At 41.6% G+C, this 25016-nt stretch overlaps 1 protein-coding gene across 2 annotated transcripts in view; it reads left to right on the top strand.

Annotated features, from left to right (window-relative positions):
- tmx4 (thioredoxin-related transmembrane protein 4) overlaps positions 1-25016 on the top strand; it is a 103401-nt gene that overhangs the window by 75808 nt on the left and 2577 nt on the right. Inside the window, exons 2-7 of one of the 2 annotated variants that reach the window (XM_068044363.1) lie at positions 12169-12284; positions 15727-15772; positions 17086-17214; positions 18129-18174; positions 21503-21604; positions 24086-24149. In XM_068044363.1, coding sequence (XP_067900464.1) covers positions 12169-12284; positions 15727-15772; positions 17086-17214; positions 18129-18174; positions 21503-21604; positions 24086-24149 — 503 coding nt within the window. Of the gene's footprint in view, positions 1-12168; positions 12285-15726; positions 15773-17085; positions 17215-18128; positions 18175-21502; positions 21605-24085; positions 24150-25016 lie in introns of those variants that run through there. The other variant, XR_010976152.1, reaches the window with a different exon arrangement.

Consider the following 25016-nt stretch of genomic DNA (forward strand, 5'->3'; position numbering starts at 1 on the left):
TATAGTATCAGCAATATGATAGGTGGCTCCACTGGATTCAGTTCTGTTCCTTTCTTTTTCCTCCTTTTTACCCTCGCAGTTGCTAACAAATACTGCGTTCTCCAGGGTTTGATAGCTTTCAGACATTTGCTCAAATGACACAGCACATACTGCGTGGTTGTTTGTTCCCTCCCACCAAAAGCAGTAGAGGTCAAATTTTAGATTTGTGATCAATTAAATTTTTGCTAGTCAAGGATATTAAGGGATGTGGAGCGAAGGCACGTAATTGGAGTTCAGATACAGATCATTGAATGATATAAAAGTCATAGAACGATACAGTGTGAAAGGAGGCCATTCAGCCCACCATGCATGTGCCAGCCATGTTGTCATTGACTGAGCAAACGAGAGGGGCTGAATGGCTGCCTCCCAGTTCCTATAAAGGGCGGCAAGTAGTTTGCAGGCTAGGAAAGGCTGACATTTCAGTTCCTGCTCTGTGAGGGTAGATACTGTGCTGCAGTTGGTCTGCATGCCCCTGGATTCGGGAGCGATAAATTGACCATGATTCCAGCTTCTGATGGCTATCTAATAAGCTCTGCAGGAAGTGCCTGTGCATGGGGTTCAAAAGTGGGCAGGGTCACACTCATCTGTGATGCACCCTGCAGTTGTATAGCCAACCAGCATGCACTGTCAAGGCTCACAGATGGAGTAGTGAGGTGCGAGGTGACTGGTGTGTTTGCTTTTAGTACTTTGGGGAAGCAAAAACGTGAAGCATAATCTGGAATGCAAGGTCAGAAGAGTTAAAATTGCTGACGGATGCGAAATTTGCAAACTTGGAAGAACTTGCTGTATGATGAATGGATGAACGGCCGAATTTTGTCCTCTGATATTTCGACAAAAAAGAAACCGAAAGCAAGGTAACATCGTGACTGAGGGGAGAGGAGTGTGACTCGCCTGTGGATTTCCAGTGTGCTCTGTTTATGTTGCATGACCTGCAAACTTTTTAATTAATATCAAATGCAGTCCAGGGCTGTTAAAATGGATTAGGTCCTTTTACCGGTTTAAAGTTTCCAAGATGGCGATGATTTACCCACTTGATTCAAGGAGGTCATTGTTTCAATGCGACATCTTCCTCAACAACCGTATCCAGTAAGGCAGGTTAGCCTACGCTTTGTAATGTCAGCAAAAAACAGGGCCTGCGCTACAGTCGAAGGCTGGATCTGCAATAGGCTGATGGGTGGGAAATCCATCTTTTTAAAGGGCTGTTATCTTCAATTCAGTGGGTGGTATACTTTCTCAGCTACCTTGAAATTCACATTGCCGATGAGGACTATGGTGGTGTTTGGAGAAAACCTTCTCTGGTTTAAGAACATAAGGAATAGGGGCAGGAGTAGGCCCCCTACTCCTCTCAGGGCCTGGTCTGCCATTCAGTAAGATCGTGTACGATCTTGTACATCAACTCCACTTTCCTGTCCTATCCCTATATTCCTTGATTTCCCTTAGTGCGAAAAAATTTATCAATCTTAGTTTTGTATATACTCATTGCCCTCCTCTGCTGCATTAAAATTGAATGGCCTTGTTTAGAAGGCAGGGCAGCCTCCCCTGTGTGGGTGCAAATCAGAGTGTTCTAGGTGCTGAGTCAGAGTAAATACACCCACCTAGTGTAGACACAGTTTCACTTTCTGTGTGGCACAGCATAAACCAAAACTGAGCTGAAGAACCCTTGGGGATGTCGTGTGCAAAACACAGAGACGATCCTTTTTCCTCTTCTTTCTACACTTTTGTTGCAGAAGATTGACGGGCACGTCTTTGAGTTGGGTGCACAAATAAGCCTGCACTGTTGACGCTTGTTGAAAGGTCCACTCTGAACCAACATTGCTACCAGAGTTCCGAAGAAGGGTCACTGACCCGAAACGTTAACTCTGCTTCTCTTTCCACAGATGCTGCCAGACCTGCTGAGTGGTTCCAGGATTTCTTGTTTTTATTTTATTATTGCTACCAGACGCTGTCGTTGCTACTCTTGAATGTGCACACATAACGATAACAACCACATATGGTGCCTTTGATGCAATGAAACGCCTCGAGATGCTTCACAGGAGTTCTGATCTGTAAGATGATATTGGGGCTGCTGGCCCAAATCTTGGTCGAAGAGATAGGTTTTAAAGTGTGTCGTAAAGGAGGAAAGTGAGTAAGAAAGGTGTTGGGAGGGAATTCCAGAATTTAGGGCCTCGGCAGCTGAAGGCATACCCGCCAGTGGTGGAGCAATTTAAAATTGGGGGGTGCTCAAGAGACCGGCATTAGAGGCGTGCAGATATCTTGGAGTGCTGTGGGTCTGGAGGAGATTAGAGTTGGGGAGTTACGAAGCCATGGGAGAGATTTGAAAACAAAGATGAGAATTTTGAAATCGAGGAATTGCTTAACCGGGATTCAGTGTAGGTCAGCAAACACTGGGGTGGGTGATGGGTGAGCTGGATTTGGTGCTGGTAACGCCACGGGCTGTAGCGCTTTGGATGACCTCCAGTTGATGGAGGGCAGAACGTGGGAGGCTAGCCAGGAGTGCATTGGAATATTCAAGCTTGGAGGTAACAAAGGAGGAATGTGGGCTGGTCACGGGGTTCGCTAAGTGATCTGATATCAGGATGTTTTGCCTGTGCTTGCAAATAAAAGTTGAACCACCAACAGAGCAGGGGAGCTGTAAAATCAACAAAGGGATTTTAAATGTATATTAATTGTGGGCATTAATTGGGATTTCACTTGAGTGTGCCTAAAAGGACACTTGTTGAAACTGGGTGATTGAGTTGGGAGGTGTATGCTTGTAATGTTTAACTCTAAATAAATCTTAGACTGAGTTAAGATTGGCTGTAATGCTATCCGACTCCAACTGGCTATCCCGAAGATAACAAAAGATGCAAAAAGTATTGAGATGGGGGAAAAAACTTACAAAGGATAGCAAAGCCAGCAATAAAAGTTCTAATAAATATATCAAGAAAGAGTGTGGTAAAGGAGAATGTGGACCAATTAAACACTTGCGCAGGTGATGCTGTAATCGACAATAACGAAATGGCAGACTTGTTGAGTGAATATTTTGTATCTGTTTTCGCTATAGAAAAAGAGGAGAAAATACCAGCAGTAAAGGAGAAACTAATTGTATTTCACAAAAGTTTCTCTTAAAATGGTTAATGGAGAAAATAATGGGACTTAAGACTGAACTCTACAGGACCTGATGGTTTCCAACCTAAAATATTAAAAATAAATTGGTTTGAAGTTGCAGATGCATTGGTCATAATTTTCCAATGCGCACTCAATTCGAGTATTGTGCTGTTGAATTGGAAAGTTGCAAGTGTTACTCCCGTTATTTAAGAAAGGAGAGAGAGAGAGCCAGGTAGTGACCGACACGTCGGTCTGATGTTGGTTGTCGGGATGTTACTGTAATCTGTCATCAGTGACTGAGATGAAGGAATAGAGTTGTATACCCCAAGTTTGCACGTGACACTAAGTTAGGAGGCGCAGTTAAATGTGTAGGTGGGAGCAGGAAGTTACAAAGGGACGTAGACAGATTAAATGAGTGGACAAAACTGGCAAATGGAGTTTGGTGTGAGGCCAGCCATTTTGGATCCAGAAAGAAAGACCTATTTTCTTACTGGTGAGAAACCAGGAACTGGAAACTAGTCACTTGAATTAGTGGACAGCTACATAAAGTAATCAGAATTGTTGATGGACTGGTGAAATTTTTCTGGAGTGAGCTGGCATATTAAAGGAAGTTACTAAGTTGTACAGAACCTGGGTCAGACCCAAGTATTGAAGTATTGCGTTTAGTATTGGGGCACTGCCCCTCAGGGCAGACGTATTGTCCTTGGAGGGGGCACAGTGCTGATAAATTTGTGAGAACTGGTTTCTTAAACCTGGCTTGTATCCCCTTGAATTTAGAAGGTTGAGGGGCGAGGGGGTGATCTAATTGAGGTGTTTAAATAACAAAAGGGTTCAATGGGTAGAGACAGGAAAAACTATTTTCTGTGGGGTGGGAATCCAAAACGAGGGGGCACAATCTTAAAAAAAAAAATTAATCCGAGCTTAGACCACTTGGGACTCCAGTCAGGAAGCACCTTTTTAACACAAAGGGTAGTGGAAAAGTGGATGAAGGGAGTCTTTTATTTCAAACAAAATGGGGGGGAAATGTCATTGTCCATGGCAGCAGAAACTAATGTAGGGAGGCAAGTGCAACTAAATAGCAATCAGTACTACTTTAAAAAAAAACTTTTTAGTGTTCACCTTTCTAACTGAAAGTTAACTTCAGAGTCTACGGGAGGCCAGTTTAGGGAATTAATTATACTACAACTACAGCTTACATTTACATAGTGCATTTAATGTCGTATAAATGTCCCATGGCGTCATGAACAAATAAAAGTTGACCCTGAGTCACATAAGGAGATATTGGGGCTGGTGACCAAAAGCTTGACCAAATAGGTAACATTTAACAAGGGGAGTGAGGGAGGAAATTCCAGAGTTAGAGTCAAGGCAGCTGAAGGCATAGTTCCAATGATGGAGGCTCAAGAAATCGGAGTTGAGGGGTGCAGATATCTTGGATGGTTGTACGGCTGGAGGATATTGGCGATAGGGAGGGGTGAGGCCATGGAAGGATTTGAAGCTGAGGATGAGCATTTTAAAATCGAGGCGTTGCCAGACCAGGAGCTAGTGTAGGTCAGTGAGCACAGGGATGAAGGGTGAGTGGGACTTGGTGCGAGTTAGGATGTGGATAGAGTTTGGTTAAGCTGAAGTTCACAAGGGAAGGAAGATGGAGGTGAGCCAGGGAGGTGTTGGAACATCGAGACTGGGGTAACAGAGGCATCGCTAATGGTTTCAGCAGCAGATGATCAGAGGCGGGGGTGGCGATGGGTGATATTCCAGAGGTGGAAGTAGGTGGTCCTGGCGATGGTGAGGATATGACTTGTGCTCATTCTTGGCGAGGCTGCACCCTGCCAACAGGGTCCTGCCAATTTGCACTTAAGACCTGCAGTTTGATTTGAACCCTTTCCTGTTGCTGACGCCTAAAAGACGCCAGTTGTTCCATACTTCTGTTCACTGTCACCAGTGCTTCTGCTGGTTCTGCCAGTCATGATGAACAATAGAAGGGGCTATATAAATGAGCTGTTTATATCATTGAACATCCTTTTATTGAAATTGTTAAATATCTTGAATATTATGTTTTTATTATAGATAAGGTGCTCCTTCCTGGTTCAGTATATCTAATGTGTTTTAGCACTAAGCACGCTTAAGTAGACTATATTTTACAATCAAAGCAAACCCAAGTGTCTCTTTTTTTTTTCAGTCCTGTGTAAGTCCATCCAGGAATGTGGGACTTCAGATACGTGAAGAGACTAGAGATGCTAGGGTATTCTCCTTGGAGCAGGGATGGTTAAGAGGAGATTTGAGAGAAATGTTCAAAAGTCCATGAATGGTTCACTAGAGTCAGTAGCGAGAAACGGTTTCCACTGACAGAAGTATTGGTAACCAGAAGACGCAGATGTCAGGTGATTGGCAAAAGAACCTGAAATAAGGAATACATTTTTTTTTTTAACATGAGTTGTTGTGGTCTGAAGCAGATTTGATAGTAACATTGAAGAAAGAATTACATATATACTCTGGGGGGGTGGGAAGGAGGAGTGTGGGATTAATTGACAGTTCTACCAAAGAGCTGGCACAGGCACGACGGGCCGAATGGACTCCTTTGCTGTATCATTCTACGATTCTAACTGAAGATCTATCTTTCTGTCTGATTTGGTATTGCAGTTCTGTAAACCTACATGTAATGTGTACATTGCAGTCCCATATCCGTTCTGGCTGGCTTGATAATGAAGTTGTTACTCCGTTTGCCGCTGGTTATAATGTTTAACCTGTCAGTTCTTTTCAGCTTAGTAGCGCAACCTGAGATTAAGCCTTGTTTACTTTTGTGTATTTTTGGTGTTGAGAAAGAATGTGGCGGAAGCAATGGGTATGAATGAAATGGAGGAGGAATAGTATTAATAGAATCTTTAGGAACAGAAAAGGAAACATTTAATCCAATAAGTCCATCCTTTTTTTTTTTGAAAAGAGATTCCCCCATTTGATGGCCTTCTCATGATATCCTTCAATCCCTTCTCTCTCGAAATGACGCTGAAAATTGAGTAGTTAAAACAAAGTATTAAATGCCTGTTGGTAATGACTGGGCAGTAAAATAGTGTCCTAGGCTGAGAATGGAATTGGAGTGCTTTAGAACTGTCCCCTTCACTCTGAGAATAGACTGTCTGACAAATCTCAAGCAGAATCTAGGTACAGCTGCAGTGCATGGGTTATTGGTCAGTTGGTAGCAGTTGCCATTGTGGTTTATGTGGTATTTGTGCTCTAGAATGATGTTTGCCTAAGAGGATTTCAATAGGTTAACCAGGCAAACATGTGCCCAGTTTATGTTGTACAGAACTGATGTTCAGCCTGCTCTATGTAGGAACAGGAGTGTAGACCATTCGGTCCCTTGAGTCTATTCCGCCATCAATCCAATGTCTGATTTGCAGCTTAAATCCATCTCCCTGCCTTGGTTCCGTAACCCTTTTATTCCCTTGCCTAACAAAATCAATCAATCTCTGTTTTGAAATTTTCAGTTGAAACTCCTCCGACACCCAAGCCTCAACAATTTTTTGGGGGGTTAGAGTTTCAGGTAGTATGTTTGTCCTTTCTGATGAAAGGTCACAGACCTGAAACGTTAACTCTGCTTCTCTCTCCGCAGATGCTGCTGAGTGTTTCCAGCACTTTTCTGTTTTTATTTTCTGTTTGTTACATGGTGTGTCTTGCATCCAGCGTGGGTCAACATGTAAATTCGACAGGTGGACTGCAAAGAAAGAAACTTGCGTCAAAATTATTATGCGTGTTTGGGGAAATGTGAGAGTGAGTATTGTACCTAGCTGTGAGCAAGCCTGCCTATTCTGCTCCAGCCATGGTCAGCTTCAGACCAGATGGCATTGGAGTGATGTAGACCTACTTGAGCAACACGGTCTTTGGAAATGGGTTGGTCTGCCATATAAATATGGGTTAAATATGTTGATTAGCATTTTCACATATTCCATTAAAAAAAACTGTCAAGTTCAGGTTTAGTGTATTTATAAAATAGAGACTCGCAGTTGCATAGCGCCTTTCACAACCTCACGATGTTCCATTGTGCTTTACAATGAAGTACGTTTTGAAGTGTAGTCATTGTTTCAAAATAGAAAACCCAGCAGTACGTTTGCACACCGCAAGCTTCCACAAACAATACTGTGATAATGATTAGGTAAGCTGTTTTAATGAGGTTAGTTGAAGGATAAGTATTGGCAGTGACTACTTGGTTAACTCCCCTTCTCTCCAAATAGTGACATGGGCTCTTTTACATACTCCCAGAGAGGCTAGACCCGGCCTCGATTTTTAATGTCTCATCTGAAAAACAGTACCTCTGACAATGCAGCACTCCCTCAGTACTGCATTGGAGAGTCAGCCTAGATTTTTCTGCTCAAGTCTCTGGAGTGGGACTTGAACCCACAACCTTCTAGACTCTGAGGTGAGGGTGCCAGCCAGTGAGCCACAGCGAATAAGATTTTTACACCACATTTATAGGAAAATGTGGCAATTGTTTGAGGTGTTAACTTTTTTTTCCACGCCTATTAAATTCTTGAAAGCCATGAGAGATTGTTATCTCATTGCCCTGGTTGGGATAACCATCAGAAGTCACAATCGGGTGTCTAGTGACTCATATTTGGATGTGGCTTATGTGAAGCATAGATTGTGAAAGTTGGTTCCTTTTTCCGTAGTTTGTGACTCTCTTTAATGCTGTACTCAATGCCTCAGATTTTGCGAGCTCATCAATGAAAAACAGTTTGTACACTGCATTGCACCAAGTATGACTCTCACTTTCACCAAAATTGGGTCCTTCAGAAATTGGGAAAGGCTTAATTTTGAAGTTGTATTATTACAGCTGAATTGTACTTGTGGCAAAATATCACCACTTTAATGGACAATTTATCCGTGTATATGTAACTGGACAAACAGTTTTAAAGCACTGGGATACCTTTCAGGAATTCACTTGAACAAATAATGGAGTGGCTGCAACACTTAGAGCTGAATGTAACTCGCCCGCTCATGATTATGCTTGCTTAAAATTAGTGCTTAACAACATGGAAGCTTTTTTTATATTCATGCTTTTGAAAATTTAACTTGCATATGAAATTTTTAAATGTCCATTTCTCTAAAACATTAAATGTAGATGGAAACACTTTTAAAAACACTATTTGGCTTTCTCAGCTTATGATATGAAGTTCGAATAAATTGTGACCTAGACTAACTGTTAAATGTGAAAAATACATGCCTGTTAAGTAATATAAAAAGTGTTTATAGTAAGCTTTGTTAATTGTTCAGTTTAAACGCATTCCTGTTTGCAGTTTACAGGTGATTAAGCATGCCCATAGCATACAGGGTTGGTTTCTTCATATTGTTTGAGACAAAATTCTTTAGGTAATACTATGGCTCAAACTGAGTGATGATTCCATGTCAGACTGACATACTATTGTCTAGCAGTGGTCGTCTGATTTGTGGTAGCCTCTTAATTGCAGCAATGAAAGAGGTCGTGTTGTAAACATCAGCTTACATTTATATCATGCTTTCAACTGGTGAAATGGCCCAAGGCACTTTTGTAGGAGTGTTCACAAACAACATTTGATGCTGAGGAGGTATTGGGATGTGACGGCCAAAAGCTTGATCAAAGACATGGTTTTTAAGGAGCGGGTTGAAGGAGGAGAGAGATAGAGAGGAAATTCCAGAACTTGGGACCCAGGCAGCTGAAGGCACAGCTGCCAATGGTGGAGCAAAGACAATCGGGAATGTGCAAGAGGCCAGGGTTGGAGGAGCTCGGCGATCTCGGCGGGTTGTGGAATTGGAGGAGGTTAGAGATGGGGACGGACTCGTGTCACGTTGGAAATTGGGCAGTGTTATTTGTTTATAAACAAGGCAGCTGACGATTGCCGAGCCTCATTGAATCATATACCTCTTGCAGACAAGATGGTGTGCAGGTGCTTCCAGGAGTTTGCCATTGCTGCACTTTGGCTTCTAGATGGTGTATGACAGCAGCTGCAGATAATTCTGCTATCTGTTTTTTCTCTGCTGCCTTAGGAGGAGGTGCCTGGCAGCTGCAGGAATTCCCCTTGCAATAATGCCACTGAGAGAGAGTGCTGGATTGATCTCATGGCCCTGTAAGTGTAATATAGCATCAGAGCTCCTTGCCTCGTGATTCCCTCCACACAAGCTTCATGAGGAGTGGTCGGTGATTAGAACGACAGACAGTAAGGGAAAGTTTGTTTGTGCCTTTCTCAAATTCATTTAAGATTGCCAGCTACTTTCGCATTCTGGAATTCTAAAAGCAACATGAACACACTGCAAGTGTGACAGCAAGCAGAGTGGAGCAAAAGTACGAATGGATGGGAAGGAGAAGAAAGCAATGGATAGGGAGCAGGCTGGGCAAGTACTCCGAAACAGAGATGTGCCAGGAATTGGAGATGGGGAGGTTTAACTGGCGAGTTTGTCAAAAATTGTCAGTGACTTTAAAGAAAGCTTGCTGATTTTTTTTTTCGGGACACATACAGGCCAAATGATTGCCTCACAAAATACAGTGGTATTTTTTAATTTGTTCATGGGATGTGAGCATTGCTGGCCAGGCCAGCATTTGTTGCATATCCCTAATTGCCCTTGAGAAGGTGGTGGTGAGCTGCCTTCTTGAACCTCTGCAGTCTTTGGGGTGTAGGTACACCCACAGTGCTGTTAGGAAGGGAGTTCCAGGATTTTGACCCAGTGACAGTGAAGGAACGGTGATATAGTTCCAAGTCAGGATGGTGTGTGGCTTGGAGGGGAACCTGCAGGTGATGGTGTTCCCGTGTATCTACTGCCCTTGTCCTTCTAGGTTTTAGAGGTTGCGGGTTTGGAAGGTGCTGTCAAAGGAGCCTTAAATTATCAGTCGTCTTAGACCTTTCTGTTGCAGCACTACCCATCCGAACTGTTAATTTTCCTTTGTTTGTAAGTGGCCAAACACTGGAGGTTATTGAGATTTTGAAGTGTCTCAATAGTTTTAATTTGTTAAAATTGATCTTGGTGGATTTACAGAGCATGGAAAATCCATTCTCGAGACTGCTCATTTTAATAATTTCTTTGTGAAATACACCACTATTAGCTGAGAGCTGCTAATTGTTGCCCCCCTTCATTCTGACCCCCAAACCCCCTGATCACCATTTGCACATCCTCCTATTTCCAGTGAAATGATTTTTCTTTGCTACAGCTGTACAGGGCCTGGAGTATTGTGCACAGTTTTGGCCTCCTTTCTTGAGGATATAATTGCATTCGACGCAGTTCAGAGAAGGTTCACTCGACTGATTCCTGAGATGAAGGGTTATCTTATGAGAAAAGGTTGGCCTATACCCAGTGGAGTTTGGAAGAATGAGAAGTGATCTTATTGAAACTTACGATCCCTAGGGGATTTGCGAGGGAGTTTGTTGAAAGGATGTTTCTCCCTGTGGGAGAGTCTAGAACTAGGCGTCTCCCATTTAAGATGGAGATCATTTAAGAGGAGGAATTTTTTTTTTTCTCTGAGGGTTGTTTGTGGAATTCTCTTCCCCAGAGAGCAGTAGAGGCTGGGTCATTGAATATATTCGAGGCTGAGTTAGATTTTTGATTGACGAGGGAGTCAAAGGTTATGGGGGACAGACAGGAAAGTGGAGTTGAGGCCACAATCAGATCAGTCAAGATCCTATCGAATGGCAGAGCAGGCTCGAGGGGTCGAATGGCCTGCTCCTGCTCCTATTTCTTGTTTTGTTGTGCTACTGTAGGTATTCTATTGCATGGGGCATCTGCCCACTGGATTTTGTCCTTGCAGATTACACGGACAGCAAAGTTGGTGCGTTCCAGTGGACAGGAGTGAGATTGTTGTGGCAGAGCAATGAGCTAAAGGCAGCTTTTAAAACCCAGCCACTTCTGTATTTCGACTTCCAAAATGCCTATTTGTGTGCTGCGTTTGTAAATGTGAACAACCCTCACTGAAGTATTTTCAGTGTCAATGTAGTTCTTGGTTATTTTAAATCCCATTGCTCAGTATCACTTTAGCTGTTTTGCTGATCTTTGAATTGCAATGCATGTGTTGCACATCGCCAAAGGCTAGGTAGTGAACTGGGTCAGATACTTGCCTTTTGAACGTGGAGTTGGGATTTGAACGCAGCCTCACCGGGTTTGAGACCCTTGTTGGCGTTCAGGATAAAAGCCTGCTCAGGTCAGGGGGCTAAAAAACCCGACCTGAACCTGACAGAACCACATCAGACCCGGCCTGAGTCCCTCCATTTTTTTTTTCTCCCCCGAGCCTGACCCAACCACCGGAATGTTCCCTTTACCTACCTTGCGATTCCGAATCTGTAAGAAGCTGCAGCATGAGCGTGATGACGTCATAGAGATTCTCACTCGCTCTCACTCGCTCCCTCCCCAGGCTCTTGAGCTTCCCTCCGTGACGTCCCGGACTCTCACCTCCTGGTAGGTTTTTTTGCTTATAATACTTAAACAGCAGAGCAAAATGCAAGACTTACTTTGTGTGCCCGGCCCGATCTGACCCGAGCCCAAAAGCCAGACCCGGAAGAGCGACCCGACCCCGACGCACGTCATCGGGTTCGGGTCGGGTAGCAAGCCTTTATTCAGGGTCTGATGTGGAGTCTGCTTGTGGCTTTCCACTCCGTCATCCTCGAGGCCATGAGGATGGCTGGTGTGAGACCTCGGAAGAAATTTGTCACACTGGAACAGTAGTTCGAGGGGAGATTGGACTGATTAGGGTTGAGTAGAGGGTACTTTAACTTTTGATGCTGACACTGGGTAGCGAAAGTAGAAAAAGCTTTTCCGCCCCCAACACTGACTCTACCTCCATTGGATCAGTGCAAAATTCGTTGACAAAACCTAAAAAAAAAAATTCTAGTGTGTTTGTAGCCATGGAAATGTAGGGGTCAGGAGAGAAATGGGTATAGACTGAATGGTTTGATACGTTTTGTTACAGGAGCGAAGAACAGCGATGGTATGGTTTTGTTAAATTGTCTGATTTTGGCAAAAAGTGACCATTTTGGTTGAACAAAGGTTCAAATTAGATTTTTTTTTTTTATCCCCCCTCCTCCTCCACAGTCATGCCCCGTGGTGCCCAGCGTGCAAGCAAATCCAGGCTGATTGGGAGCATCTCGGAAAGTCTCGTGGGGAACTTGGCATCCACGTGGGGAAGATAGATGTCACTCGAGAGCCAGGTACGCTGATGGAAAGCTTTTAATACTGCACTTGTTTGTTCCGGACCTAGTTTGTGAAACATTGGATTCTAATGGCCTTTTTTTTGTTTGCAAGGGGCAGGGAATAAATTCAGATCCGCAATGTATCTGTAAACTGTTTTGTGATTACCTGTGCTGTCTTAAACCCACACGCTGTATGGAGTGTCTTTTGCCGCTTTCAAGAATTCACTTCCATAGCCTTGGTAAAAGGTTTTTAAGTTTACAGAAACCAAATATTAAAGCACAGCATTAAGCAACATTTGTGGCTTCGAACCTTTGCTTTCTCTGCATGTGGTACCAAATAATGTTGCATATGCCTTTTGAAATTTTCATTTGTATGAAATGTGTGCATTTTCGGTTGAGTTCCATTTCCTTCATACGTAGTGCATGTGACTCCAATATCTCATTAAAGGGAGAGGCCTTCAAAGAAGTGCTTTTTTTTTTAAAAAGTTAAGATTGTGATGAGTAATTTGGTGCAATCACAACTTGGATTGAAAATTATGCATGCTTGCTAATGGTTGTATAAGCAGGTATCTTGCAAAAGGAGAAGGCAAATGGAATAACTTTGCTGTAATCTGCATTGCACAGAAGTGTCATCTGGAATCTGGAAAAGCAAATTAGTATAATCAGACTTTAGAACCGTCTAATATACTTGTGTTGAGACAGAGAAAGTATTAAATGAGTTATTTCAATTTAGTGTATATTTTATGCCAGTTGGGTCAATTTAAAACAAAAATAGGTTTCCATAGTTCTATCCTTTTGAAGACCCACTCCAGGGACTTGAGCACAAAAATCTAGGCAGACACTCCAGCACAGTACTGATGGAGTGCTGCACTGTCAGAGGTGCCGTCTTTCAGATGCGATGTTAAACCGAGGCCCCGTCTGCCCCCTCAGGTGGATGTAAACAATCTCATGGCACTATTTTGAAGAAGGGCAGGGGAGTTCTCCCTGTGTCCCGGCCAAAATTTATCCCTCAATCAAAATCACAGGAAGAGATTATCTGATCATTATCACAATACTGTTTTGTGGATGCTTGCTATGTGCATTTCCTGCATTGCAACAGTGACTACACCTTGCAAGTATTTAATTAGTCGTAAAGTGCTTTGGGACGTCCTCAGGTCGTGAAAGGCGGTTTAAAAATGAAAGGTTTTTTTCGAAAGCTAGTTGTATTTTTTTTAAAAAGCATATTATTGAAATATATTAATTGGACTTTATTTACAATACTTTAAAAAGTATTTGTGTGTAACATGAATGCTGAGATGCATGGACAGTTCCACAATGTTGTTGTGTTTTAGAGGACTGTATGTTCGTTATCTTTTAAAGTGTAAATGTATTGCATGCCAGTTGGATTATCTGCTATCGAAATCATGGCCAGTTAATATGTCAGAAACCAGGCTCCATGTTTTATCCTTGATAAATCAGTACAGTAAACCGTAAAGTTGGGAACCGATTGTTCCTGATTTTGATATTGGCTGGAAAAAACAAAACTTAAATCCTGAATTGAAACTTGTGGGGAAAATTATGTCTCTGCTATGTTTGGTTTAAGCTTAAGAGGTAAAACTTTTTTTTGACAAGTGGAGCTGTTATAAAACCACGTTGTTTGCTATGTAGTGTTTTATCACGCCCTCGGGAGGCATTAAAGAACTTGGTGAACTTTTTGAGTTGTACATGCTGCTGTTGTGTTGCTAAAACACCTTAGCCAGTTTGTGAACTGTAAGTTCCCATCAGCAGGTATGGTCCCACAAACAGTACTTGACATGAGTGACTAGTTGATCTGTTCTTGTTAGCATTGGTTGGGAGGAAGGTCAGCCAGGCTGTTTGAGATTGCCCTGATCTTCAGACATATATTGGCAGTTGCTTCGTCGTCGTTAGGTCGGGTGTTCCAACATCTTGACCAAACGGCTCCTGGCGTACCTACACCACACGTACTGCAGCAGCTCAAGAAGGCAGCTCGCCATCATCTTCTCATGGGCAGTAACTGGTGACCTTGGCAGTAATGCCCACATCCTAATGAATGATTTTTTTTTTTTTGGAAAATAAACTCTTGTTTCATTAATTTCTTTCCCTCAAAACACAATAATTAGACAAATTATCTTTTTTTGAAGAAAGTAATTGCAGGGGGAAGAGTATGAAGTGATTTACTGTTCATTACCTTCATCTAGTGGTAGAAAAGCTCATCCATATGTTTTTTTTTTTGGGTGAAGATCCTACAACTAATAATCATCCTTTTGAAGAGAGATTATGTGGAAATGCTTACTTCTCCAAATTTGTCCTTGGAATTTTCATTTAAAGGAACATCTGTTTAATGTTTGAACAAAAGTTGATCAGAAATGAAACTTTCATGTGTAGGAGGAACCCCTTTGTAAAATCTCTGGTAATGACAGTGCTTCGACCAGCGGATCTAGCTACAGGGGAATCTCTCTCCCTTTAATTGTACCTTTCCCATGTTGTTTGCGTCACTGAATTTGCTGTCCAGATCGAAAGAGACATGAAGAGTGCTTCAGATGTGTTTAATGATTTGGTCCAGGGAGCTGACTTCATTTGCACAGAATTGATTTTGCCCCCTCTTAACTTTTAGTGGAAGGTGCTAATTCTCCATTGAGTATGTAACCATAACTGAGTCATGGCTGATTCACAGCACTGGAACTTCACTGTCGAGTTGCACCACCTAGTGTTCTGGGTACAAAACCACCTTAGTCGGAGGATCCAAAGTTGATCAGTCTGCTTGTTATCCTGCTTATTTTGCGCAGGTTTCCTTGGTATTTAATCCTAGAACAGTAGAAATGTGAAACCAATATCTGTGCATTACTCCACTTTGTCCCGTAAATGGAAGACTCTTAACCCAAAGTGGAAAGACTTGGTTAATAGAAGAAAGAGAAATTTCTTAATCCTGTGATCTGACCTGAATTGCGATTCAAATTGTACACAATCTAACTGGAATCCTGCCACGTGGCGGTGATGTAATTGCATTCCTGTGACTTGAGTTACAAAGCCAGTACGTTTTTCATGTACCTCCACTTACTGTATGAAGTAAGCGTGTGACTGAAGGCAGAGCACACAATGGCTTTCATAGTGACCACTTAGACAAGGGCTGAGACTGGATCGCAACACATCTGCAAAAGAGCATGCTTTGAGGATTCTGCATCACAAGCCATTGTTTTAAGTGCCAGTTACATTGCTCTGCTGCTCCTCCCTTGCAGTAGGTATCGGCAAGTTGTAAGTTTTCTGTCCTATAAATGCAAGACTTTAACTTTTTTTTTTTGCTTGAAAATATAAGCATGCATCTCACTAATCATAAAGGGTCCACAGGGTATAATTATAAAAGAATCTGCTCATTGTCTTTTCTGAAATCATTAATTGTTGTAATAGAGTAAGATTGGAATGCTGTGACAAAACTTATTTTTTTTTCTTGATCTTTCCTTAGGTTTGAGCGGCCGTTTCTTTGTCACCACTTTGCCAACCATTTACCAGTAAGTACAATGATTACTGTCACGTATGCACAGTAGTCTCTTCATGCTCCATTCCAATTAAAATTGGATTTATTAAAGCAAAACCTACATATTTATACAACACTTGTCAGGATACTCAATTTTTTACTTAAAAAAAAAACAAAGCTTAAGGGAAGCGTTTTGTTTCCCCTAGAGTTAAAATGTAATTAATTTTCCTTGCATCCCCTGAGGTCTCGTGTTCATATATAGTCTCGGTTGATGCGATTGACGCTTCTTTTTATCCTTATGGAAGATGGGATGGAATAACCCACTCTGTAGTCACTGGTACAAAATTAATCTTAGATGTTGGAGGTCTTTTTAAGATAATAAAGTTAGATAGGGTAGAATTGGAGAAAATGTTTCCGTTATGGGGCAGCCTAAATTGGGAGGCTATAAATGAGTCACTTTAAAAAAAAAAAGTCCAATAGGGATTTCAGGCAAACCTCTTTACACAGAGAGTGGTGAGAATGTGGAATACTACACCAGGAGTAGCTGAGGTGAATAGCATTGATGCATTTAAAGGGAAGCTAGATAAACACATGAGGGTGAAAGGAATAGAAGGATATGCAGATGGAGTTGGAGGAGGCTTGTGTGGAGTATAAACGTCAGCACTGACCAGTTGGGCCGAAAGGGCTGTTTCTGAGGAGCTGTAAAGGTGACCAATGTGGGCAGTGTAAAATTCACCCTGATGCAGTAGGGGAGTACTTATTGACATTGGGGCTAAAAGTCCATTAACTGGGAGCTTTACTCCAAATTTTGACTGTATTGCATATCGCCATCATGCTAGTGCTGCCAGGTGGTGGGTAGACACAGGTCTTGGGTTAGAACCCACGTAAAAAGCTGTTGAGATTTGCAAAGGCCCAGCTTAAAGGAAAAAGGGGCCCTATTTGGTAAATCATTTCAGTTTTGTTGTAGGGGGTGTGTGTTCTGCAGAATGAGCATGGGTCTCATAATGTAAACATGTTTGCTGGTACAGGCTGCCCAGAATGGGGAAATGTTCCATTCATCGCTCTGATGTTGCTCAGCACCTCCCTTGATTTAAAAAAAAAACACTGTATTCAGAGTTAACAGTTATGTTGTTAGTTCCGTATGTTTTCAACATTATTCATTACTTCATTAAGCAGTATTCATGCTACGATCATCTGCTGTACTTTGAGCCTCCTTGCATTTTTATTTGTGGTTTTATATGTGACTGTAAATTGCTTGACTGTATCATTTTAATCTGCTGAGCTCTCGCAAATTTAGAACCAGCTGTTCATCTCATTGTCCTGCGCATTTCGTCTTCCTCTTGACAGTGCCAAAGAAGGTGTTTTTCGGAAATATCACGGAGCAAGGATGCTGGAAGATTTCCAGAGTTTCATTAAGGAGAAGAAGTGGGAGGCTGTGGAATCGATCAGTGGGTGGAAATCTCCATCTTCTATTGTGTAATGACTGCCTTTCTTTCTAGTAGAAATAAACAATTGGCTTGATTTGACATCAGCACTCATCATGGTTCTAAACATAAAGCGATCAAATGTACTGCACCAGTCCCAGAGAAACATGTTCTTGAACCATGTGTACAGTGGCCATTATGATTTCCTCTTCTCCCCTCCCCACCCACTAGTCCAATGACACTGAAGTCTATTCTACTGACCCCCACTGCATCACCAGCTGAGATGAATGCGGACTGGGGAGGGTCAGAGTTGGAATCTTGCCAGTCTGTACTGCTCAGTGGCAACACTCTCGCCTCTGCATAAGTAAGTGGTGGGTTCAAATCCCATTCTGGTGACTTGAGCACAGAAATCAAGGACAGTCCAGTGCAGTACTCGAGAGAGCACTGCACTGTTAGAGATGCCGCCTTTTGGATCAAACATCAAATTAGACCCACGGGACCTCCAGTTTAAAGAGGTGGGTGGGGGGTTCTTCCCTGGTGTCCTGAACAACATTTAGTCCTCAAACATCACTTTAAATTTAATTTAATAAAAAAAGAAAAGTACAAGTATCTTGTCATCCCATTGCTGCTTGTGGGAGCTTGCTTTGCGTAAATTGGCTGCCGTGTGCCTACGCTTCACAAGTACTTCATTGGCTGTAAAGAGCTTGATTTATAAATGTAAGACTTTTTCTGGTACAGAGTCTTCCCACCACCTCTGCCCTTTTTGGATTAAAATGATACACCAGACAAGGAGGCCATTTGACCCATCATGCCTGTGCCAGCTGATTTCAGCCCCAACGTCCTGTCTTCAACAAAGTTCTGTCACCTGTGTTGACCAGCTTTGTATTGCAGTGCAGCTGCTAGTGGAGCAAAGTCAAATTAATCCCATCAATTAATTTGCTTTTATTTTTCTGATCTTCCTTTCAGCATGTCTGGGATGGCGGGTCTTTTTCGGCTATCAGTCTGGATTAGAGTAAGTGTTGACCAAATTGCAGAAGACCATTCTCTGAGTGATTCCTTTTCTTTTAATTGTATTTGGGGAATTATGCAATTTTGACAGTGGAATATTCTTGCAGAATAACATTTACCTTTGAGAGGAGTAACACAAGTCCTAGTCAGTATACATAAGTACAACTAATTAAGAGTTAGACTCAAAATGAATGGATGCTTTAAATGTTGGCAAAATGTAATGTGCTTTACTTGAGGCATAAATACTGTAAAACCTAGTGTGCAAATTTTGCACGGTTACATTAGTTTCCATGACTACAGAGCAATGGTGTGACTAACACTGGTGCAAATGGTCTGCTGTTCTGCTGCCCAGTGATTTTTGACTTGGAAACAAATTCTGACAGAATTTTTTTTTCCTTTTTTTTTAAGTTTATTTATTTGTGTCGGCTGATGTTTTGCAAAATCAACTGTTGTTGATCTCATTGGATTGAATTGATGCTTGAAATTGGTCGCAGTAAATAGCAAATTTTCTGGAGCAAGCAAACTAGAATACCGTCAGCAAATTGTATTTTGTAATGTCTTTCTTAATTGAATTCGCCAAGAATGATCTAGTATTATTTCTGTGTAAGGAGTTGTGAACAAACAATTTTTTTTTAAAGTTTGAATTAGGGTGACATTTTTGTTGCGACTCTTGGGGACCAGAGGAGACCATTCAGCCCTTTGCAGTTGTTGCTAGCTGGGAATATTGGGAGATATGGAGCCAAGACAGTTAGGTAGAGTTGCAATCCAGAACAGCCATGGCGGAATGGGCTCCAGGGTCTGAATGACCTCTGCCCATATTCTTATGGACAGGGTTAGATAGGACTGAGAGATTATGTTTTGGATTCTGATACATGGTTTATTAAAATTAACTAACCTTAATAACGCCCCCACGTCATACAATGTAAAACAGAGGATAAATGGGACTTATCTTTACTAACTTGGTATAGGCTACCCCTACGCTTGAACCACTTACACAGTGGAGGGGAGAGTTGTATATTCTGTTTACAGGCTGTACCCTCAACACAAACGTAGCTTTTGTTTTTGCTACAGAAAGGGATGACATAAATTTTAATTAACGTCATAATGTCCAGTTTATGTTTCACTTTCCGAAACCGTTCTTTCAAATACTGGACTGTCTAGTCCAATTTTCAGACAAGTGGCAAGCTGAGCCGAGGGATGTGCTGCCCTGTGAAATCTGTCTGAACTCTCTGGTCTCTTCAATTGGTCGTTGATTTAATGTTTAGTATGAGCAGAATGAGTTATGAAAATCAATGCAATGTAATTTAGATCCCACAAGTACACTGGCTCAGGTGATGAAATTGAACAAATCCATCCTGGTCAACTCCACAGTTGGGATTATAAATGGTTTTTCATGAAGATCTGTTAGCATTGATTTTAAAAAAAAAAAGTGAGCATGTTATTGAAATGCACCAGTAGGAAGGGCAAATCCATTTAAATGTAATTTAGGTATGAAATAACTTGTAGGCAGCTCTTCCTTGATGCAGTGTACTTTTCTTACTGCTATCTCCATTACGGAGCTGGTTTTTCACTTGCTTCTGAAACTTAGTTTATTTGCCTTTTTGTTTCAACGTAACTGCTGAAAATTTACTGTTCAGTTATAAAGGGCTGAAATGATAACTTGCATTCATTCAGCAGAGGAACTAGAATCATAGAATAGTACAGCACAAAAGGAGGGCATTCGGCCCATCGAGTCTGCTCCACTGGATCTGTGGAGTCTGTGCCTCAGGACCGGCTACAATTAATTTACCAGCAGTTGCTTGAACAGAGCATTCCATTCCTCAAGTTTGCTATTCTGTGGCATCTTTGATTATTTGGCTTTTTGTTTTCATTTCGTGTCTTAGTGCCACTGGTTCCTTGTCATCGTCTGTAGTGGATGGCAACACCAAAGCCAGCTTGCCAGATTTGGTAGGCTGTTTGCTGGGGAAAAAAACCTGGTCACCAGGGCCAGCAAATCCTGGTAAGCTTGTTTTGCTATTGCCACCAGCTGGGTGAAACTAGCAGCCAGTGCTACATCAATATGAAGGTAGCTGTTGGAGCAGACCTCCTGGATGTTGGCCTCACTCTTCGACCGGGCTCCCTCCTGCACAGTAATTGGAGGAAATGAAGGAAATAGTTTAAATACGATTAGACTAATTGAAGTGCCTCAGTACTAAAGAAGTTATGCATTGTTGGCGATGCCATCCTCTAGTTGAGATGTTGAACTAAGGTCCATGCGTCTGTTTTAGTGGCTCATGTGGATGGTAAAGATCCTAAGGCACTCTGCCTTGGGTAGTATTCCTCCCTCCATCAATTCGTAAAAACAGAATAAATTTTGCTGCATCTTGTAGTCTTATGCTGTGATTGAGTGTGTTTGAGGTGTTTACTAGTGCAATAATAGCCGTATTTCAAAATGAATCATTGTATATAGCGCCTTTTTTTTTCTTTTAAAAGCTGACTTCCCTCAGTACAATCATATGTTTTTTTTTCACTCATTGTAGGGCAGACCAATACTAGGGGCCATCAATATAAGATAGTCACTAATAAATCCAGTAGGGAATTCAGGAGACACTTCCTGATCTGAAAGAGAGTGGTTGGAATGTGGAACTCTCTCTACCGCAGGGAGTAGATGAGGTGAATAGCATCGGTGCATTTAAGGTGATGCTCGATAAACACATGAGGGAGAAAGGAAGAGAATGATATGTTGATCGGGTTAGATGAAGAAGGGTGGGAGGAGGCCCGTGTGGAGCATGTACCAGCTGGGCCGAATGGCCTGTTTGTGCTGTACATGATATCATGATTATGTAATGTATGGCAGAGTAGCTGTATCTATATTAGCAATAATTTTAAAATCAACAAGATTGTAAAATAGAAGATATTAATGCAATCTTGATAGATTAAGTACAGTAGCTGTAAAAGCTCATGTTTGTTGTATTTTACATGAAAGCAATGCAGATTTATATACTCGAGATGCAGCAGCAAAAAAAAAACTCAGCGTATTCTTTGAAATCACCAGCCATATCTTGAAGTTCCAGTTTATTGCACGGAAAACTGCGTGACTTTTATCTGGGGGACTGTTTGCTGTGAGTTTGTTGATAGAACACTGTATTGAAAAATGTTGGTGTAACTTAAAGGCTTGCTTTGCAGCTATCACAAGCAACATACACATGTAGGTATTTATTTCCACCTAGATGTGAAGCTTTTTTTCTTCTACAACTGCTTTGCTGCATATTGTGGTGGGTAATGATGCAAGTGTCATTTGTGTACATTTCTGTTTAATTTGTCAAGGTAAAATATTTCTCTTTGATTTACAGCAAATGCACAGCTACTTGACTGAGACCCTGGGAATTCCAGCATGGGGTTCTTACATAATCTTCGCTGTGGCTACTCTAGTGGCAGGTCTCATCCTTGGCCTGGTGAGTTAATGCATTCCCTGCATTTCCTATATCCAGACCAAACCATGAATAGACGTCAGTTGTTTATTGTAAGGGACTGGGAATAATTGAGGTTCGCTACTATGATCATTTGTACAGTAGATGTAATGTACCTCTTCTTGAATAGAAGGATATTTTAATTGGGCAAAAGAATTGCATAAGGCTTCAGGTGGCAGACGGTTCTAACGAAAGTTTCTTTTTCAGACACTGGTCAGTTTGCTGTGTGTTTCCAGCACGTTCAGTTCCTATTTTGCTGTAATGTTGTCTTAGCAACCCATTCTTCCTTCATTCCCGTTGCCATGCTGCTTTATCATCTCGAGTAGATTTTAGTCCAGCCTGAAAGTGGCATTTGGTGCAAATTTAAAAATAAAACTCTCTTTATCTGGACATTAACACGTTGTTATTTGTGGGAGCTCGCTGTGTGCAATTTGGCTGCTGCATTATAACAGTCAGTACACTTCAAAGGTACCTCCATTAGCTGTAATGTACTTTGGGGTGTCCTGGGATTGTGAAAGGTGCTATCTAAATGCCAACTTTCTTTTCAGCGGTGCACTTGATGAACAGGCAACTTTTAAACATCTATTATAGTGCCACTTTTGTCTTGGTGCAACCTCCCAGGAGGTCAGCTCAGCCGAGCTTGCTTACGCTGATTTGCGGTATTTCTCCAAGTAGGTGTGAAGGCATCATCGCTAAAAATGAGCAATCCAGATAACTGAGCTTTGTACCTGAAACACTGTGCTGCCCTTGTGGCTGATGTTGATGAATAGCTTGCAATATCTCTGTGGTCTGCCTGCACCCACCCTGCTAAGTTCCTAGAATCAGAGCAGTAAATAAAACATAAGAAATAGGAACAGGAGTAGGCCATTTCGGCCCCTTGAGCCTTTTCCACCATTCCCAAAGACCATGGCTGATATTCTATCTCAACCCTACATTCTCGCACTATCCCTGAATCCCTTAATTACCTTAGTATCCAAAAACGTACTGATCTTTGTCGTGAATATACTCAATGACTGAGCATCCACTGCTCTCTGGAGTAGAGAATTCCAAAGATTCATAACCCTTTGAGTGAAGAAATTTCTCCTTATTTCTGTACTAAATGCCAGCCCCTTATTTGGATACTGGGACTCCTAACCTGCAGTATAACTGTAGTATTTACTATATATGTAGCTCCCTAGACCCTAAGTTCTGGAATTCCCTTCCTTAAACCTCTCTCCTTTTTAAAACCCTCCTTAAACCTTCCTCTTTGACCAAGCTTTTGGTCACCTGTCCTAATATCATCTTCTGTGGCTCAGTGTCAGAATTCTGTGTTGGCCAGCAGTTTGGCACGACAACCTTGTTATGGGTTTTCATTTATTATTTATCTCAGCCCCTACCTTTTTTTTCCAAGAAGTTGTTTTTCCACATCAGTTCCCAGGTGATGATTAGGGTCCGAGCTGAACTCCTCACATGTTACTGCAAAAAAAAAAATTAAAAGCCATTAGCAATCCTGTATGAGGTGTCAATTCAAGGGTGAAGGCATAGTTATAAACAAAACAGTGAACTTGTGAACGTGAGCCTTCAATAACAGGGGCAAGATGTTTTGCAGTTAAATAGGACAGGAACCGGGAATAATGAGCTGAAGATCCTTTCATTGTTATCTTGATTTTAAAATGCTCATCCTTGTTTTCAAATCTCCCCCCCAATGATCTCACCCCTACCTATCTCTGTAATCTTCTCCAGCCCTACACCCCTCCAAGATGTCTGCGCTCCTGTAATTCTGGTGTCTTGTGCATCCCTGATTTTAATCGCTGCATCATCAATGGCCATGACTTCAGTTGCCTGTGTCCTAAGCTCTGGAATACCCTTCCTAACCTCTCCACCTTGCTTTCCTCCTTTTTAAGACACTCCTTAAAAGTTACCTCTTTGACCAAGCTTTTGGACATTTGGCCTAATATCTCCTTTTGTGGCTCTGTCATACTTTGCATTGTAATGCTCCTGTAAAGCACTGTGGTATGTTTTTTATTATTAAGAGCGCTATATAAATATAGGTTCTATTCCATATCACCAAACTTGTAATTGATAAAATTGCCTAGGTTTTATCATTCTGATTATGTAGCACTAATAGATTACCCAAAGAATTGCAACATTCAGAAGGTTTTTATAATATTTAAAATTTTGAGTTCTGTAAAGTAGTAAATTAAACTCTTCCATTTGTTTGCTTCTCTTCAGAGTGTAGTTTTTCTGTTCTATTTTAAAATCTATGCTTTCAGGGTGTAAATTTATTCCCTGTTAATGATGGATGTGAATTCCGATTTTTGAAAAGAATTAAATTCATCTAATCCCGTCACATTGTGATGCAAGTTATTGATCAGTTTTCTTTGTGCGGTAGGCATTTGGTGCTGTGCTAAAGACACTCCAAATGTTGGAATATGTACTTTCTAAATTTCCTACTCACCCAGCATCAAATTATATATATTTTTTCAGATTCTGGTTCTAATTGCTGATTGTATATGTCCACCCAAGCGCCAACAGAAATACGAAATAACAGGTAAGAAGCCTGCAGTTTAACTAGATACTTGCTCGTATCCTACAGAAAACTGTTAACTGTATTTAGATAGGCATATCATTTTAATATAGTGGTCTATTTTGACATGCAAAAATGTTGATTAGAATACCGTTTTATTTTGTGCACTTAACTAATTCAGCAAGTAGACTTGTTGTAATTTGCATCTCATTTGGAAGCACAGATCATGTGCTATAATCTGTTGCTTGAAAACTCTAAGGGTTGTAAAAGAACCTTTTACAGGTAGACCGATTTAATTACACTAAAAACATTGTCCTCTCGTTTTGTCAATTATTGGGAAGTTGTTTGATGGAGGTGCGGAGGGGTTGTTTGATTTTCCACTCCATTCTCCTTGAGGTGCTGAGGCTAGTTTGAGCAATAACTGGAGGATAAGAATGACCAATCAGTCACCTCTTTGCTGAAAGTTATTTTTTTATGAAAGGAATGAGTGTGCAAGTTTGGTATTTGCATACATCCAGACATTTTTGCCTGGAACAACAGATACTTTCTCATCCTTTTACAGCTGTTCTTTGTGTTTCCAACTTTTGGCCAAGGGGCTGTCTCAAAAATACTGCAACAGATGGTGCTATAGAATACTGAAATGCATGTCTGCACCATGATCCTTTGCGCGCGTGAGTTAAGTAGGGGTCAGGCCCTTTTTCCAAAGGGAGACCAAAAGTGTTGTATTTAATGAAGTCCTTTCACTCCCTGTATAGAGTCTGATCAACAAAAAAGCAGAAAACCCTGAATTTGACCTTAATGTAATCAGTGTTCCACACTCAGGTTGTGAATGGAGAACCAATGGCCTATGGACGAGGTGATCTGGGAGTCCATGGGTGAGGGGATGATGGG

This window comes from Heterodontus francisci, chromosome 13 (genome assembly GCF_036365525.1).
Source record: "Heterodontus francisci isolate sHetFra1 chromosome 13, sHetFra1.hap1, whole genome shotgun sequence".
Lineage (NCBI taxonomy): Eukaryota > Metazoa > Chordata > Chondrichthyes > Heterodontiformes > Heterodontidae > Heterodontus > Heterodontus francisci.